The sequence below is a fragment of the Vanacampus margaritifer genome, chromosome 12 (genome assembly GCF_051991255.1).
Source record: "Vanacampus margaritifer isolate UIUO_Vmar chromosome 12, RoL_Vmar_1.0, whole genome shotgun sequence".
Classification (NCBI taxonomy): Eukaryota; Metazoa; Chordata; class Actinopteri; order Syngnathiformes; family Syngnathidae; genus Vanacampus; species Vanacampus margaritifer.
The window spans coordinates 12844066-12862332 of record NC_135443.1 but is presented as its reverse complement, the minus strand read 5'-3'; the positions used below and the strand labels follow the sequence as shown (position 1 = coordinate 12862332).

The following is an 18267-nucleotide window of genomic DNA, read 5'->3' as shown; positions in this document are numbered from 1 at the left end:
TGGTGAGTTACTCTTTAACTCATTTAGTCCCAAAAACGTATTTATAATTTTTTTAATGTTTTTTTTTATGGTAGAGCAGGGTTTATCCATTCCAGTCCTCGAAGTCCAAAGTCTTGCAGGTTTTAGATGTTTCTGCCTACCAACACATCTGATCCTAAAGATCAGGATCGTTATCAGACATGCTGATGAGTTGATTATATGAATCAGGTGTGCTAGTGGGCGGAAACATTTAAAACCTGCAGGACTCGGGACCTCGAGGACCGGAATTGGTGGACCTTGTGCTAGAGCATACAGAAGGTTTTGATGCAGCCTCTGGCCTGAAGAGGTTGCTTAAGGCATTGGTAGATATAACAACAACAAAAAACAGCCAGCAGGTGGCAGCAGGGTAAAACAGATCAACCAGGGCCATGTTGCAAACAAGCTGATTTCCCCACAGTTCAAAACAGATTTGTGAATAATGATGAAACTTGGAAACAGATAGAAATATACTTTTTTTTCCTGATGAAAGAAGAGACTCTAACTCTTTGACTGCCAAACACGTTAAATAACGTTTAGTAAAATCCTATGGAGTGCCAAAGACGTTAAAATACGTTGTTGTTGGTTTTTTTCAAAATAGAATAGAATAAGGTAGAAACAAACGTTTTTTTCTGATGAAAGATGAGAGTCCAATCTTTCATTTGGTAGTATGTGTGTTTCCATAGTCCAAACACATAATTTTCTGTGGACCTTGAAAGATCAGTCAAAAATGCTTAAATCAGTTGGCACCCACGGCATCCCTTTTCTGAAAACGTCTGGCAGTCAAAGAGTTAATCTTTCTTTTGGTAGGTTCCATGTTTTCATAGCAATAGAACACAATATTCTGTGGGCCTTGCAAAATCTGTCAAAATACAGTAAAACAGCCAGGAGTTAAGGGCTTGCTTCAGTGAAAATGGCTGGGAGTGAATGAGTTAAAGGCAACCATACAAAAAAAATAGATCAATAACCGGTCCATGGCAGCATACATGTGCACACTGTGAGCAGTGACCACCATTGCTCCCGCACCCTAAGCAAAAATCTCCTGTCAACCAACCATTCTGACATGACATCTTTTTTTTTTTGTCATTTGGACGTGGCTCACCCACAAATGTGTAATGGGATCATGCCATCATTAGAAATGAGAAGATAAAGGAGGATACAACTGGAATGTGTGCGTTCATAATTGGTTAGGAGAGAGAGCGGCTGAACAGAAAAGAAGCCAGCAGGAGCCAGAGACTTTTTGTTTACATCGCAGCGCACACTGACCTTGGCCGCTCCCACGACAGACAAAGAACAATAAGCAGAAGAGGTTTAAAAGAAAAAAAGAGGTCAAAGCACACAACATTGACTGTCTCATAATTCCCCCTGTGCCTGCTTTGACTATGCACAGTGGGAAATACCCACATTGGCTAATGCCCATTCCCAGGTGCGCAGACTTACGGGAGAACACATCAAACAAACTCGTAGCGTCTGCAAGAGTCTTTCCTCTTGCATGAGCTTCAAAAAAAAGAATTTGCACGCTCTGTCTGCATGAAATTCATGGTTTGCTTCTGAATCTAGAGGATTAGACAGGAATCTGCACAAAAGGGAAACTGACGGATAACCGGAATTCAGCATAAATACTGCCAAAACCCTCGGAAAACTTACTGAGACGTCTACAGAATGAAGTAGTGTAACAGTTGGAAATAAAGAAGCACGTTCGGGATTTACTTGTTTTGGTTGTAGCGCAATGTCAAGGTCGCTGCGACCCCCTCATGACCCCCCAAGCAGAGATCTCGCCACACCTCATCGGTCAACAGTTGTGCTCTCGAGCATAAATCTTAACAAAAGATAGCCGCTTTGTTTTTTCTTCAACTTTGCGGTCTGGACTGGTGGTTATTGCAAACGGGCCCTATAATGGAGTTAGATGATACGAACAAGTGTGTGTTTCCTGTGGGTGCTTTTTAGACAGCAGCAGCAGCTCCATCTGGAATGCGCTGGCTTCAGATGAGTCTAAAGCACATGGGTCACCCGTGATTGGACTCCATTTCATTTGGTTCAGGGAACACTAAGTATTTACCGAGCAGAAACTACATTCCCACTGCTCTTTTCAATCTCAGCATCTACATGTGCTCAAGTGATTACAGACATACAGTAGAAAAAGATCTGCCAGGGTGCACAAGTGTATTATGTCAGTGAACCGGAGGGAAAGAATCATAATAAATCTCCTTAAGTGCATACTATTCAAGTCAACAGACACAAACATGCCTTTTTGTATTTCACCACAACAAGCATTTATTCTGATCCCAAATGGGCAAGGGATGGATGGGTTGGCGAAAGATGGATATTTGCTTGGACGGAGGGAATATCCTCTAAGCCAATGTCTCTAATTCAGATTTCCATCCATTACGCCAATGGTCACAGTCTCTTTCTAATGAAAACATGACACTCCATTTATCAGCTTCAAAACGTAATTTATTCAATTCTAACAATATTGAGATGGCAGCCAATGACAACCTTTATAAGCTAAGATGAATATAATTATGACCAGTAATCCATCAAGTGCCATCTTAACGACAATTCTGTCACTTGATATAATCACATTAGCAGGGTGTGAAGATCACCGACTGGAAAACATTTGCTGGGTGAATTTGAGAATTTAAAGATTGAGAAGGGTGTCACAAGACAGTATTGAAGTATGATTTCATGCGTATGGGGGACAATACTTTAGAAGGGCTGGGTTTAAAAATAAAATTTAAAAAATAATTAATTAATTAAAATAGAATTTCAAAGTCCAAATAATTTTTTGTATCTTACCGTGTTCTTGAAATTTCCTTTTTACATGAATTTAAAAGTGTATTCTTACATTATGAAAAACCTCACTGATTGCACTTTAAGACAATTCAGATCTTTTTAAAATTGATATTTAAAATTATTGAACATATTTTCATCTCATCCTTGCTGATGTCAATGTTTATGTCACATTTAAGTTATTATAACATGTTACTTTCATCAATAAAAAAAATCATTTAACTAGTTACTGCCTCCACAAAATTTTGTTTGGAATTTAAAGTTTGTGGTTTTCATCAAGTCCTCAAAATTAAGAAGAAATGAGGTTCCATAATTAATCAATATCAAATTGAAGTGAAGTGAATCGAACTGAACTCTTGTGAAGCGAAATCGAAACGATTGACCAAATTAGAATCGATAACCAGCCCTCAGGCAACTTCTTTCTGAACGCTCCACATAAACTGGAACGTCATCACTGCTCACTTGTTTTCTACATTTGGTTCTGTGACGTTAACAAGCTGAGCCCGTACGCACTGTGATATCACTTTCAGAGGATTTTTCTGCCCGAGCACGAGCTTGACACAGAGGCTGCAGTTAGGCTTTAGGCCAGAGGTGGCAGTAAAAAAATTCCACAATGCACCTTTAAGTATGTACCTGTCATAAACAGTGGACTCGTTAGCATGTAAACAAAACGCATATTTCGGTCGCAAAGGCTTGTGTGGTGTCGGATTAAGGTGAGTGCATTTAAAAGACAAGTGCCTGTGGTTTGTCTTCCAAATTAGCACAAGAGTGGATGTGATAGGTGCTGTGAGCAATGGGGAGCATCAAGCCCCCTCCTGGCCTGATTGAAAAAGGGACTCTCCTGCCCATTTGGTCAGCCAGCTGGCTATCTGCCCAGCGCCTGCCAGGCAGCACATTGCCATTGTTCTGTAGTTGTTTCAGGGGGGAGCTGGGAATTCAAAGGGACAGGACAACAGATTTCCCTTGTTTATTCACATGAGAACAAAGCATACTGCTGCCACATCAAGGTCCGTTAATGCAGTACAGTGGGTAATGAAGTGAAAGGCTCATATTGTTTTAATAAATAAATAGACAAACGAGAACTACTGTGACAATGGAGAAGTTAGCCATACCATGTATAAATCATTAAGCTAGCCGTTGTTAAATCACACGCGTGTACTTTTTGTTGCACTCCCTGCCTATTCATTTCTTACAGGATGCACTTCCTTTATGTTCACAACAGAAGGAGACCATGTTCATTTTTGGCTGCTCCAGCAGAGCCCCCGTAAACAGAAAGCACAGCTCCGTGGCCCCGCTCCAAAATGGACCATCTGTCCCCTGAAGTGGGGGGCGAGCCACAACAGCCTTCACTCCGATGAGGAGACTGAGCGGGACTTGCAAGTTTTGATGTGGACTGCTGGGTCTTTTCTGCAATAAAATCCACTATCTATTTCTATCTGCAGACATCTCCCCTTCAGCTCATCCCCAGCTGCCTGCTGCCCACCCGGCTACTTCCATAATGACAGCCTGTCAGCAGTGCGCTCCCCGGGAAGGGGTGAGAAGAAAAAAAAGAAAAGAGGACAGAACTGGTGAGAACGGCAATCTCATTTTGCAAATAGGGCAAGCTGTCAACAGATCTGCGAGAAGTTTAATTATTTCTTTAAACATTATAACACATGCTACCGTACTAACTTTTGGATTGTTGGTAAGAACGTGGGTAATAAATTCTGATTCATGACCCACTCTTGAGCTATAAAAGTGTCTGCACTTGCAAGACAAGTGGTGCACAACTGATGAAACAAATTACCCGGAACTAAACTGTACCACACTGGTTGATTCAGTCTGACTACACAGTATGTTGTTCAACACAACAAAAATCACATTTCAGGTTTCAGGAAGCACATACAAGCTAAAGTGATATCAAAACTAAGGGTGTCAGGCGATTACATTTTTTAATCGCAATTAAATTAAATAGTTAACTCACGATTAATCACAAATTCTGTTCTAAATGTGCTATAAGTTTTCATATTCATATTAACATAAAAGTGGGGAAACAATGTTAAATACAAATATGGCTGCATCTTTTAGACTTTCATAATAAATCCTACAATTGAGTTAAAATTAAAAAGATGTACTGTACTGTAAAAAACAAGAGCGATATTGATTTGTGTTGAGGTATTTATTCTGTCACTAGATGGCATAATTGCATTTGTAAGACATTGGTGACAGCTCAGTGCATTTTTCGTTTCATATTAATTGCAATCGAATCTTTATCATGAAGTAACTTGTGAAATTCTGCACATTTTTAAAATTGTAAAATACGATTTGACCCCAGTCTCTACAAATATATGCATTATTATTATTAATGCTAAATTTTGACGTGGACGTGTCTGCTGCATTGCGCCTGAAATTCCCAGTACAGACGCTCCCCTACTTACGAACATTCGAGTTACGAACAACGGTACATACGAACATGTCTGCGCGCATGTCAAAAAATGTTCGGAAAGAGATGCTGTAAGTTAGATTTTGTATTGCGCACCTTTTTCCGAGTACTGTAGTGCTTCTTTCCGCCGCTAATACCGACGCTTGGCGCTGTGAGAGCTCACCCAGCATTGGAGGCTCAGCAACGTGTCGAGGAGGAGGAAGAAGAAGAAGAAACGCCTGTCGCTCAGAGATAAAGCCATCGCACTCTTCGAGCAACAAGACCCAAATATTGAACGTTGCACAAAGGTTGCAAATCAATTGAATGATGCCATACAGTGCTACCGCATCATTTATGATGAAAAAAGAAGAAAACTGTGCAATCGTCGTTAGATCGCTTCTTTCGGCCAGTTTCTAGTAAATCCTCCAAGGAAGATACTCATCAATCCTCATCTTCTTCTCCTCGACCCTCAACTTCTTCCTACATTGAAGTTACGGAGGAGGAAGTAACTTTTGAAGCCCATTCCAGCGACGACGAAGAACCTCTCATGATATAAAATCCTCCTCTTCCTCCTCCTCCTCCTCCATCAAATCCTTAAGCATCGAGTACATCTTCCAAAAGTAAGTTAAACTTCATTTTATTTATCTTATTACGTACATGTACATACTGTGTGTGTCTCTCGCTCTCTCTCTCTAACATACGTAGTACAGTACTGTACGTATTCTCTTTAAACATAAATTATAATACAAAATATAGCACTGAAGCAACTTACGAACAAATTCACCTTACGAACGATCGCTCGGAACGTAACTCGTTCGTAAGTTCGGGAGCGTCTGTACAGGCTTTCCAAATAAGGGGCGGTCATTAATCGTGCGTTAAAAAAAATTGTTGTGTTAAAGAAACTGTAAATTAACTCAAGATGTACACATTCATTTCGACACCCCTAAACAAAACATTTCAGTCCTGTGGAGTTAATATCTGCTGACTCACAAGTAATTTTCTTCTCAAACTATGTTTTTCACACTTTGTCGGCTGTTGTTGACACAAACCTGGCAGCTATAAGAGACAGACTTCAGCCCTCGGGTCACGCAAGCTGAAAGCTCCAATACTGACAATAGAGTAAGTTTAGTCAAGCGGGAAATGTGAAGGGAAGAAGAGGTGAACACAAGTAAGCACAGATGTGGATGAATCACATATATTAACCGCGCAAGAGCTTCCTGTGTTGCCTCTGCCAAAACACACACACTTGTTTGGCATACATCCACTCAACTACTCATCTATAAACACACGTGAGCACAGAAATTCAAGTAAACAACAAAGGCCAAATTGCATTAGACCTTTGCATTTAAGACCATTGGATATCAACAGTTGTCATGTTTATTTACTTACAAGAGTCCTTTTTTTTTACTCAAGCCATGGTGAGGATGTAAATCTCTGTAAGCCACCAGGATAATGAGCCCGCTGTGTAGACGCCATCGCTCTGCATTAAATCCATCCTCCACTTGTTGAGTACAAGCCGTCCGAAAACACACCGGGGCAAGGAATCCGTAAATAACTCGTAAACAAAACAAAAAAAAAAAGGTTTAGTGCGCTCTCCTGTTTTTTTTTTGTTTTTTTTACCAAGTAGTGCGTCTTAAAAGTTTTGTGAAAAGTTACGGAATAAGAAGCTAAAAGTAATTAAGGGCAAGTCTGGCAGCCATCAGGGAGTCGATTTGGCGAACTGCATACAGCTGCTCCTTAATGCACACAAGTCTCTTCCTCCCCCTGTGACAAAGCCACTAACAGCTGAATGACACATTAGCATTAGCATATGTAAGAGAAAGTAGGTGGCTGCCCCGGGTGGGGGCAGAAATACTGCTGGGAGGCGAAGTTTGGATATGTGTGTGTGTGTGTGTGTGTGTGTGTGGGGGGGGGGGGGGGGGGGGGGTCGAATGCATGGACGGTGACATCCAGAGCTCCTCTGCCTGACAGGAAGGACGAGGGAAAACAGAGAGGGGGAAATACTGTTATCTTAAGTAAAGATGCACGGGCAAAGCCAGTGACCTTCAAAATTCTTTTTGACAGCTGACATTTGAAGTTATACTGATAGAAGATGGTGAAAGCCACATATGCCATTCTTGTGAACAACAACATGATATGTGGTAGAAGAACATTTGAACACACTGCAATATGGGTGAAAAAAAACCACAACCAGATGTGCCTTTCACAAAAGCCACACACAATGATCTTACATATCTAGAACTGGCAAAGGAGGAAAAAGCAGTGCCGTCTAGGAATGGGTCAAAGTGCATACTTTTTTTGGTACTGACCAATTTGGGTCAGTACTAATGAGTCAGAGCACCGATGAAATCAAATGGTACCATGTTTTCCAGGTCCATCACTTTGGTAGACGTTAATCTTGCCAATCTTGGGTCTCAGGAAAGGTGGAAAGTATGGATAAAGAAAGGATCAGCTTGTGTTCGGTTTAGGTGAAAGGTATGGGATTTTTTAATAGGTTTTAGGTGAACTAATGAATACACACACACTCGCACGCACGCACACACACACACACACGCACATACAAAAAATACTAATAATAAAAAAATACAAAAATAAATAAAGGAGAGCAATGATGATGACATGTCAAATCGGTAAAATTACCGAATGAACAATACTGAGCTCTCCAGAAAAAGAAAGAAAGAAAGGATCAGCTTATGACCCAAAACACACCGCCAACGCAACAAAATACTTAATCGGGGGGGGGGGGGGGGGGTAACACTAGCCAAGTCAATCACCAAGTGTACCCTGATACAAGTTTATATGGCCAAATATCCGGGTCACAAAAGGGCTAACACGGTGGTCTTATTGGGTTTTTTAAAACATATTTGGCTTTTTGCACACGTTTATAATATTATTATAAATATTGGCAATATTCGGGTGATTGATTGCATGTAAACGTATATCAGTGCTCTAGTGGTCCTTTTGTTGTTTTCACACAGCCCTACACACCTCATTTTAACAAGCATATCATCTGTTTTCACATGCATTAGCATACCAAACTGACTTTTGCCAGCTTTTGAATTGATGTGATAAACGTTTTGAATGTTAGATTTTTTTGTACAGTATAACAATCTAGTGGAATTCTCATACTACAACAACGACGTATACGAGTCAACTTTGTAGGTTTACAGCAGGGGTGCTCAAGTTTGGTCATCGAGAGCTCCTATCCATTTTTCTCTCCACTAACACACCTGATTCATGATCAGGATCGTTATCAGGCTTCTGCAAAGCTTGCCGATTAGCTGATCATTAGATTCAGCAGGGTCTGGTCGGTGCTGGATTTCTCTTTCCTTTCTTTTCTTTGGTCCTTCCTCGGGTCTCCTGACGGCCTCACGACTCTGGCTGGAAGTGTTCGGTTTAGGTGAACGGTATGGGATTTTTTAATAGGTTTTAGGGGAATTAATGAATACACGCACACACGCACATACACATACAAAATAAAAATAAATATAAAAAATAAAAATAAATAAAGAGAGAGCAATGATGATGACATGTCAAATCGGTAAAATTACCGAATGAACAATACTGAGCTCTCCAGAAGAAGAAAAAAAGATTCAGCAGTGCTGCAATAGGGAAACATGTTAAAACAGGCTGGACAGGGGGTCTCGAGGACCGGGCTTGAGCACCCCTGGTTTACAGAATGTGAAGCAGGTTGTTTGGCAGGAAGTCAACATTGTTTCAACACATGACAGCTAAATACAGCACAGGCCTATGGGGGTAATTAAGGTTTGATTATATTGTCCTTGTATGGTAAAACATAATTGGGTTTAGTGTGCTTAATTGGAAAAACAGTAAAACTGAGTCATTCCAACTACTTCCTCATGATTGCTTTGCTCTGTCTCTGACTGGTTGGATGTGGGAGTGCAATAATAGCGGGAAATGACAGACTTTAATCTAGCTGAATGAATGAACGCTAGCAAGCATAAGCATCTTTGTGCCACATTCTGCTTTGATCCAGCCTCCACAGGCATGTTCCCAGCTTTGATTTGAGTGAATGGGAAGGAAGGAGTTTTATTTGAGGAGTGGGAAGCCCCAGGAGGTAACACTTAAATTTTCTTGTCACTGCACCCTAGCAGGCACACAAACTATTCATCAGCCTACACACGGCGAGCAGAGCTTGTGGAGGAACATACAAACGGAAGAATACTCTCCGTTTGCACATGCAAGACCGTCCCTGATGGGTCATTTACATAGCAAAGGTAGTCATTACAGAGATGGAAACACACACACACACGGCGACCTACATTCACAAACACTAAAAACACATCTTAAAAGCTCCTCTTTCAAATGCTACACATCAAGGTCTGTGATTCAAATAAACAGCGAAGTTGAGGGGGTTTGGTTAATGCCCGGCTATCCCAAATGCAAACAAGCCGTTTTGAGAAGAGCACATTACATTTTACTGTGATCTGCAAACCTTTTGCTGGACATGTTCTTGTTCCTGTCAACAAGACGTACAAGCCCAGTTGCCTCGTTTCAACTTGCCGATTAACGTGACCTGGATAACTGAGAATCTACACATGAGACGTAGTTTTACGGTGACGTTTAGAACTAATTAACATACAGTGCTTATTCCTATGGGGTTCATTTTCCCACAAACTTTTGTGTAAATTCTCATTTCACTTGCAACACATTGCACACACACCACCAAGGCACCAGCCTTAGAACACCTGCTATCTGTATCGTGAAATGTTACTAACACACCTATAAACAAAACATTCTTCCCAAAACAGTTTAAAATACAGATCGATTCTTATAACTATAGGTTTGGGAATTGTATAACCTCCAGAAATAAAACATAAAAGTCATGCTACTCAAAATTCACACACTGTTAAACTCAGCAAGCCAAAATTAATAATCATGAATATTCATTAGAGATGACCATATTTAAATATTTTGCCATTCCTCATCTTTTATAGGTTTTCGCAGTAAAATATGTTGGAAAATTGTTGATTCCTTTGGTCAAGACCTGGGGAAAAGAAACAGTATGGTTGTGTGGAACTCATTGACGCTTGCTACACAATTACACTACTTGAGGTAGAACTGCATAATGAGGCAAGGAACAAAGACTTTAGCCTGATTGCTTCCACCAGGGTCCATTTAATGATCTACAGAGAACCAAAGACACCTGTATCCGCCAAGACTCGGTATGAGTGATGATAGGCAGGAATGTGATGTATTTGCCGTCCAGTATTTTTAGTCCTGCTGATAACAGCATGCTGTGGAAGGACAAGGTTCTCCCTAGTTATGTAGAATGGAAGAGGAAGTAAAAGGAAATGGCATTTTCTTCCAGCTGAGAGGCTGAACAGCAAGCAACAGGCAGGACCACTGCCACACTTATCCCCCCCGCCCCTCACCCACCTCTCATGTATTCTGTAAATTTTGTTTGGATTCATCATGGAGAGGGGGGGGGGGGGGCTAAGCTGCCACCATTTTTCAACACTCTTCCACAGAACAAGAGAGCATGAACGACAAGGGGGCTGCGGGCTTGAGGTGAGGCGGTGGAGGGTAAACAGTGGCTCGCATCCCTCGATCTTGTTGCTAGGCAACTTTTTTGCCATGAGTGACAGCAGTCGTCCTTTATGAACAAAGACAGAAGTAAGAGGAGGGAAAGGAGAGACTGGCGCAGGGATGAACAGTTACCCAGTGAATATCTGAATTGTGCTAATATAGGAGATATTGTTGAAAAATAGCTATTACACATAAGTGTACTTATTATAGTTCACAGGTTTTGACAAAGCTATTTTGGAGGGTCGCATAATAAATTGTGCAAGTGCATAAAAACGACATACTTAATGGAGAAGTTAATTTTTTTTTTTTTTACAATTGTAGGGGTTGAAATTTACACCCACATTAAGATCAGTGTGGCTTCATAGTGATGGCTTCATTGGACTTTTGGCAAAGAAAAGCGAGCGGGATGTCAGATTAGGGTTGTTATTCTGCAGATGTAGGAAGGAAGTAAAGGGAAAATGACAGTGGAAGCCATATTGTAAACAGCAGAATAGCAGTATCGGAAAGGTGCCCAATGTTGTTAAATGGCATAGCAGACGATGCCAGATGTTTGCAGTTTAACCATCTAAAGAAGTGTGCCTCTAGATGGCAAATATTCACTCACACAACATTAAATGAACATTAATAGCAGACATACTGTATATATGCTGTGCTCCAATGTAGACACAGCAAATGTTTGTTGACGGTCAGCTAATAAGCTTTAAATCAATTGTTTAACACCTCTGGCTGACCATGCTTTAAAATAGAGAGTTAACAATACAGTGAATGAAGTAGTGATGCTTTTTAAATGGGCTGGTCAGCAACACATGGAATAAATTTACTTTTAAAATAAAGTAAACTTAAAGGGGAAGTCACCCAAAACATTTATTGACAATAATATGTTCTATGCAGCCCCACTAGTCTAAATATGGTATTCTGGTTAATACAGGGAGTCCTCAAGTTACAGCGGAGTTCCGTTCCTACGCTGGCGATGCAACCTGAATTTCAACTTAAGTCGGATTTCCCTGTTTAAGTCGATATTTACATCAAAGTACTTTGTACAGTAATTTTAAAAAACATATTTGCGCGATCCAGAAGACTAACTAGTATTTTGTGTTTCCGCACAGACATACATTGCTGATGGACGGCAGAGCGGAGCTAATTCAAGCTTCAACCCGGAAATGTCACACGCCTGATGGCGAGCCGACCTGCTCGATGGACGTCCGTTGCTGGAGGTAAGAACAACACAACTTTAAATAACTTGAAAATGGCGTGATCACTGTGGGAAATTAACAAAAAAGAAGGTGCTACGGACGAGGCACGGGCACCGTAAAGTCGAAACAACGTAGGTCGTGTGTCGTATTGCATTAGTGGAATATGAGTTAAGCAGCAAAATCCAGCCGTTTTTAATCTATCTCAGGGGGCAGCCATTTTTCCGCTTGCTGTCGACTGAAGATGACACCAATGTTGCTCAGGTCTCAGGTAACAACCAATCACAGAGCAGCTTCAGAAAACAGGTGAGCTCTGATTGGTTTTTGCCTGAGCCCTCAGCGACATTGATGTCATCTTCAGTCAACATACTCTAAAAACAGTTTGGTCAAAAATAACCTAATTATGGATCAAAAATGGACCGATCCACTTTTTGGGTCAATTTGACCCAACTTTCTGGGTTGTTTTATAAAACATGACCCGATTTTTTGAGCCAACGAAAGGATCTGACCAATATTTACGAGTTGTTTTACACTAAATGACCCATTTCTTGACTCAAAGTTGGGTCTAATTGACCCAAGTAGAGGATCGGTCTATTTTTGACCCATAGTTGGGTTATTTTTGACCCAACTGTTTATAGAGTGCAGCAAGTGGCAAAATGGCCTCCTGGATAAAAATGGCTGGATTCTGCTGCTTAACTCATATTCCAAAAATGTAATATTAATCTGAATGTCATGTTTAGACTAATGAGGTCACATATAAGATATTAGTTTAAGAAATGTTTATGGTTGACTTCCACTTTAAGTTTAAAACAGCACCCTGAATAAAAATGGTTTTAAAATAAGATTCACTGATTGTCACACCCAACTAAGTGGGGCGAAATTCATTCTCCGCATTTGACCCATCCCCTGAGGGAGCGGTGAGCAGCAGCAGCAGCCGCGCTCGGGAATCATATGGTGATCTAACCTCCCAATTCCAACCCTTATTGCTGAGTGTCAAGCAGAGCGGCAATGGGTCCCATTTTCATAGTCTTTGGTATGACCCGGCCGGGAATTGAACCCACGACCTCCCAGTCTCAGGGCGGACACTGTACCACTAGGCCACTGAGCTGGTAATGAATTATGAATGAATGAATGAACATGAATTAAGGAAATAAATGACTACAAAGTACTTTTCAGAACTCATCCAAAGACTCCATTTCCAAGTTACAGTGCCAGCATAAAACGCCCCAGTTGGTCAAGTTCCACTTGGCCCCAATGCAAGCAGACTATACTGTACAGTACTATCAAAAAGTGAAATGATAAAATGGACTACTTTTTATATAGCGCTTTTAACTACACCATACGGTACAATGTCTTACATTCACCCATTCACACACCAGTGGTCAGCTGCTGGCAAGTCCACTGTGAGCAAATCGGAGGTTTAGTGTCTTGCTCAAGGACACTTCGACTTGGTCACCAGAGGTGAGGATCGAACCCACTCTAGGAAACAACCACTCTACCACTAAGCCATGCCGCCCCCAAAAGTGAAAATCCATTTCTTAATCACACCTGCAACAAAATGGACGCAATTCATCAATGGACCTACAGCTAACCAATAACCGCTTGCGTCATGCCATCGCTGCTTGGCAGAGCCACCTGTAGCAGACAAGACAGACAACAATGTACATTACAAATCAATTTGCGAAATGGTCCAGCTCTGAAAACAACAGACACGTTTGCATTGATGCTGGATGAAAACAACGATAGCCAGGCTGCATCAGACTTAAAGATACATTAACAGTGCACTTAGTGCTTGGAGAAGTACACAACAGTGTATCATCAGGAGCACTGAGCACATGTACGGGCCAGAGCTTGCTAATAAGTGAAGGGGTAGATGGAGATGGGGAAGCAAGTTATTTCCATTGCCTCTGCCCGTTTATGGAAACATTATGGGAGCAGGCTCTGTTCTCATGGAGGAGAAAGACGATTTGGAAAGGGAGTAAGAGGCACAAGTAGTGAAGGAGAGCGTGGATAAAAAAGGAAGGAGGGGCTTAGGAAATACTTCTTTTAGCAGTTTTCTCTTGAAAAGACCATGCTCTGTGTGTGTCCTGCATTGTTTAGCTCTCCCTCTGGCCAAGGCCACAAAAGACCCCATTTATCCACCCTGAGCATCCAACCTTAATGAAAAAAAAAAAAAAAACAGTGGTGAAAGGCGAGCAACCATCACATGTGCCAAGGTGACACGGCTTTTGCCTTGTTAACACTTAAGTATAGCGTCCACAGTCCACACAACGCCGTCCTCGTCGCCGTGAGGGATTACTTTGCTGACACACCGGCAAAAAGAAGTAGTGCATCTGTTCCATATATTTGCATTTCTTTGGTTGAGATCACAATGCACCACTTGACTCGATGGAAAGCGAACATTCTCACTCAGGCGTGAGAAACCCACCCCATCAATGAGGCCTTTGGTTTCTTTAGCCGTTGTAACAGCCCATCGCAAGGAGCAGCTTGCACAGAACGCAATCTGTCAGCCTTGAGACAGACCGGCCCAGTTTGCCATGATTGGCTCTCAACAATTCCTATTTACTCTGTGTTCTTAGAAGCAGAAAGGGGACCGAGTGCCATCTTAGGACATCGCAATGTGTGCTATTCAGCAATCTGCAGCTCTAATTGCAGAGTGTGAGGAATTCTCTACATCTCTAGCAATGAGGCCCAACAGCTGCAGCTGGCCTGGCATGCGGTGGGTGTGTTAAAGTGAGGTTTGGCTTCTAAAAGGGTGTCAAAGACTAATCCCCCACTGGGAGCCACCCACACCTAACGCATAAGTACACACAAAAGCTTGCAGGAAAACACACCAACAAGTTCTAAGTAATCACAATTGTGCAAATGACCAAGAACAATAACAAGCTATAACTAACTGATTCATTTTTTTAAACCGGGTGGCACATTCCCTTCACTTTGGAACAAACAAGTCCAATAATTACAGCTGCCTTTGTGTAGATTGTATATTGAGATTAATAGACAGCTAGACAAGCCACAAACCATATTGATCATAAAAAGTGCATCGGAGAGGAAGTCATGTGAATCTTTTTGTTCTTTTCCCCGTCTTCAACACAATCCACGTCCCCAATCCTCTTCTTCCTGAAAGCTAAATGGGTAAAGTGTCGAGAGAGATAAGTGCAGATGAATTCATTCCATCCACAAGGAGCCAAGTGCGTTGATGCGACCTGACGTGAGGGCCCCCCAAGTGATTGAGTGACCTCTAACCTTGAGAACTGATTGAGGCCACCGATCTGATGAGGTGGACATGTGGGGTGGGGAGGAAAGCCACATCAATTGAGAATAGATCAAAAGGAGAGGACGGGGAATCAACAATAACCCGTCAGAACTGTTTTAAAAGTCTATCCAAACATCTCTTTTCACAAAACATCTCCCTACAGTGCAGTTTGTCAACAAGAGAACTCACTAGTGGAAAACTCATGCACTTAGGGATCATTGGATCGTTGAATGGACATGACCTCACACAAGAAGTAGATGAAAAAGGCCCCTAATCATTGATCTTGGTTTTTGTGTGTGTGTGTTTTTTTTTTACAAAAGCATTCCTCAGAAGCACAGATCTCCTCATTACTCCTATTTTCTTTAGAGAAAAATGTAGCAAGTAGATTGGATACAGTTGAGCTGTCTCTCAAGGTTACCATCAAAATGATTCATTGGGGCACAGATATAAACTTTGTAGGCCTATGTTTGGTGAACTTGTCAAGAGCTAACAACTTTTTTGAAATGTGTAATATTTGCCTTCAAATTCAAACCAACCATACATTTTTTTCCAATCTTATATACGATACATATACAGTATAACAATGTGACAAGTACCACAAATGAAACCTAAACCACTGCAACCATCAGTAAAGAAATTCCTGAGGCAAATCTCAGCAGGATCTCATCCTCTGAATCTTTGAAATAGTTGTAAAACAATTGTTTGTGAGGTTTTTTTTGGTCCTTTTTTTTTTAACATGGCCAAAGGCATGTTTTTGATTTTACATCAACAACAAAACACACAGGCAACAAACCCACAACAGTGCTGCCATTCATGCAGTCAACAAAGGCTCCGCTCCTCCAGGGCTCTGTTTGAGGCTCGTCTGGGAGAAGCTCACAGAGTCTGAAATCTGAGTGGCTTTCCATGTAAATTAAACATAATGACAGGAAATAATTAACAAAAGACTTCTTTACACCCTCTACTCATTCAAAGTCAAATGTCACCGGCACCTTGGAGAAATTGACCATCCACATCGTGTGTGAGCTGCTGATAATCACATTGTTTACATGCACTTGACTAACCTCACTACAACAACCTGGTTTATTTAACTGAGAAGTCATTTTGAAAGCGAAATCTACTCCACATTTTAGACTTTGCACTTATATGTGTGGTATCTGTGACTGATATTTCCCAGTGTCAGCCCATAAAAACCCCCACTAATCGGTCATCTTACTTTGACTTCTAATGTTTGCATGGTCTGCCTAAATGCATATCCTGAGACTTGTAACCTTGTGTGGTTGTACAGCTGCTCCTGTGGTCCTATTCAAAGCACCTGGCTGATCATGCTGCATTGTGAACTGTATGTGGCCCTTCAGTATTGTTTACATTGCCGAGAGGTTCCACAGGCAACCAGTAACAGAGTCTGGGCAAGGAACACACAGAAGCGATGGTATTATAATGAGCAGGAAGAACAAATAAATACGGTGCCCAATGCCCATAGTAGCTCTTTAATCAACTACATCCCATCCATAGTGTCTGTGACAGTTCCCCGGAATACACTGCTCCTCTTTAAGCCAATTACAACATTTTAAAAGTAACATTTGGAGTCAGATGTGTTGCTTCCTGGCTCTGGATCTAACCAGCATCCCACCCACTGTGGCTAACATTCAAATGTCCACAGCAGTTTTCAATACACTTGAGTAGAGGGGAGGGAAAGAGCAGTTGGTCTTCTTGACGACAGAAAAAAAAGGGGTGGGGGAAATAAGGCCACTGTCACTCTTGATCATTATCTTCCATCCTCAGTCGTAAATTGACCGCTAGTCAAACTCGTGTGACAAAGAAGGATAAAAAAGAAACAAGTGACATGGAATAAATATACAGTGATCAAGCATTGAATTAGCATCACTTTGCTAAGCTAATGCTACGTAAACATAGACTGCTGTAGCCTCTCATGCAAAGTTGCAACTTGACTGCTACCAGTGCCAGCTCTTCTCCACTTTAGCCTTCGCTTCCACTTTGTGTTAATAAATAAGTCTCCAATGCACATATAGAAGCAGTCATCTAAAGTAATTTTTGTGTTTCAGTACTAAGATTTGAATAGGGTTGGGGGATTCTCAACATATGTAGACGAACTTGTTTACCTGCCAGATGAGTTTCAGGGTTTTTAACTTTGTGGATCTGGATTCGCCAACCTAATGTGCTAGTTTAATAGTGTGCAAAATATTAAAGTTCAATCAGAAAAGTGAAACACAGCACAAGTAAATAAAAATACTATTTTTTTTTAAAAAAAAAAAGGCTTCTGACAACAAAATGAGACATAAAAGAATGTTGTAACTTGAATTCAGATTCCACCATGCTGTTCAAGTATAGACTAACAACATCCGTCTCACAATCATGACCATATTGTTGTTCTAGGTCCCCAAGAAAAACATGTCATTTATTAAACTAAATCTATTACCGTCTGATTTATGGCTCGGTGAAAACAAACAGGAATAACATCCTCCTACCAATGTATTTCGTCAGTGCTTTTACAAACAACAGTCTACAGACCATAAGCAGACGCTAATATGTCACACGGGAGACAGCTGGCAACATAAAAGGACACAACGTGAAAAAAAGGACACTTTCTCACGATTGATAAAGGGGCTGTTTAGGGAGAAAGTTCCTTCCTGAAAAGAATGGGGGGGGGGGGGGGGGGCAGAAAACTTACACATTCCCAACAGTGCTGCACACAAAGCAGAGCAGCACAACACAAAGCTACTTTACAAATTGCAGCAGTATTATTCCACCCCATTTACAGAAGTATATTTAATAATGTGTCACTTAAAGTCAGGAATTGAATTTCCATATAAAATACACTTTACTTATTCTATTCACTTTGACAATCGCATGTTGGTTACACTCACTGGTGACATTAAGTGAAGGTATCTATGCCAGCAATATAAACATACATGGGCCGGCGCAATGGCTAACCACTTCATGGCTTTGCTCAGTTGGACTTGTTAATTACAATCAACAAACTTTTTATAAACACTTGATCATGGCTCTACTGACCTTGCTACCTCTTCTCCTGATATTAACCGTCT

The 18267-nt window shown here is 41.2% G+C and overlaps 2 protein-coding genes across 8 annotated transcripts in view; one reads left to right on the top strand and one right to left on the bottom strand.

Moving 5' to 3' along the window:
- Positions 1–18267, top strand: part of ntpcr (nucleoside-triphosphatase, cancer-related) — an 84880-nt gene that overhangs the window by 14602 nt on the left and 52011 nt on the right. For all 3 annotated transcript variants that reach the window (XM_077581952.1, XM_077581953.1, XM_077581951.1), the window contains exons 2-3: positions 4248–4373; positions 11863–11970. In XM_077581952.1, the coding sequence (XP_077438078.1) occupies positions 11931–11970 (40 nt within the window). In that variant the 5' untranslated portion in view covers positions 4248–4373; positions 11863–11930. The remainder of the gene's footprint in view (positions 1–4247; positions 4374–11862; positions 11971–18267) is intronic.
- Positions 1–18267, bottom strand: part of LOC144061452 (signal-induced proliferation-associated 1-like protein 2) — a 99898-nt gene that overhangs the window by 73829 nt on the left and 7802 nt on the right. The gene's annotated exons all lie outside the window — the stretch shown is intronic.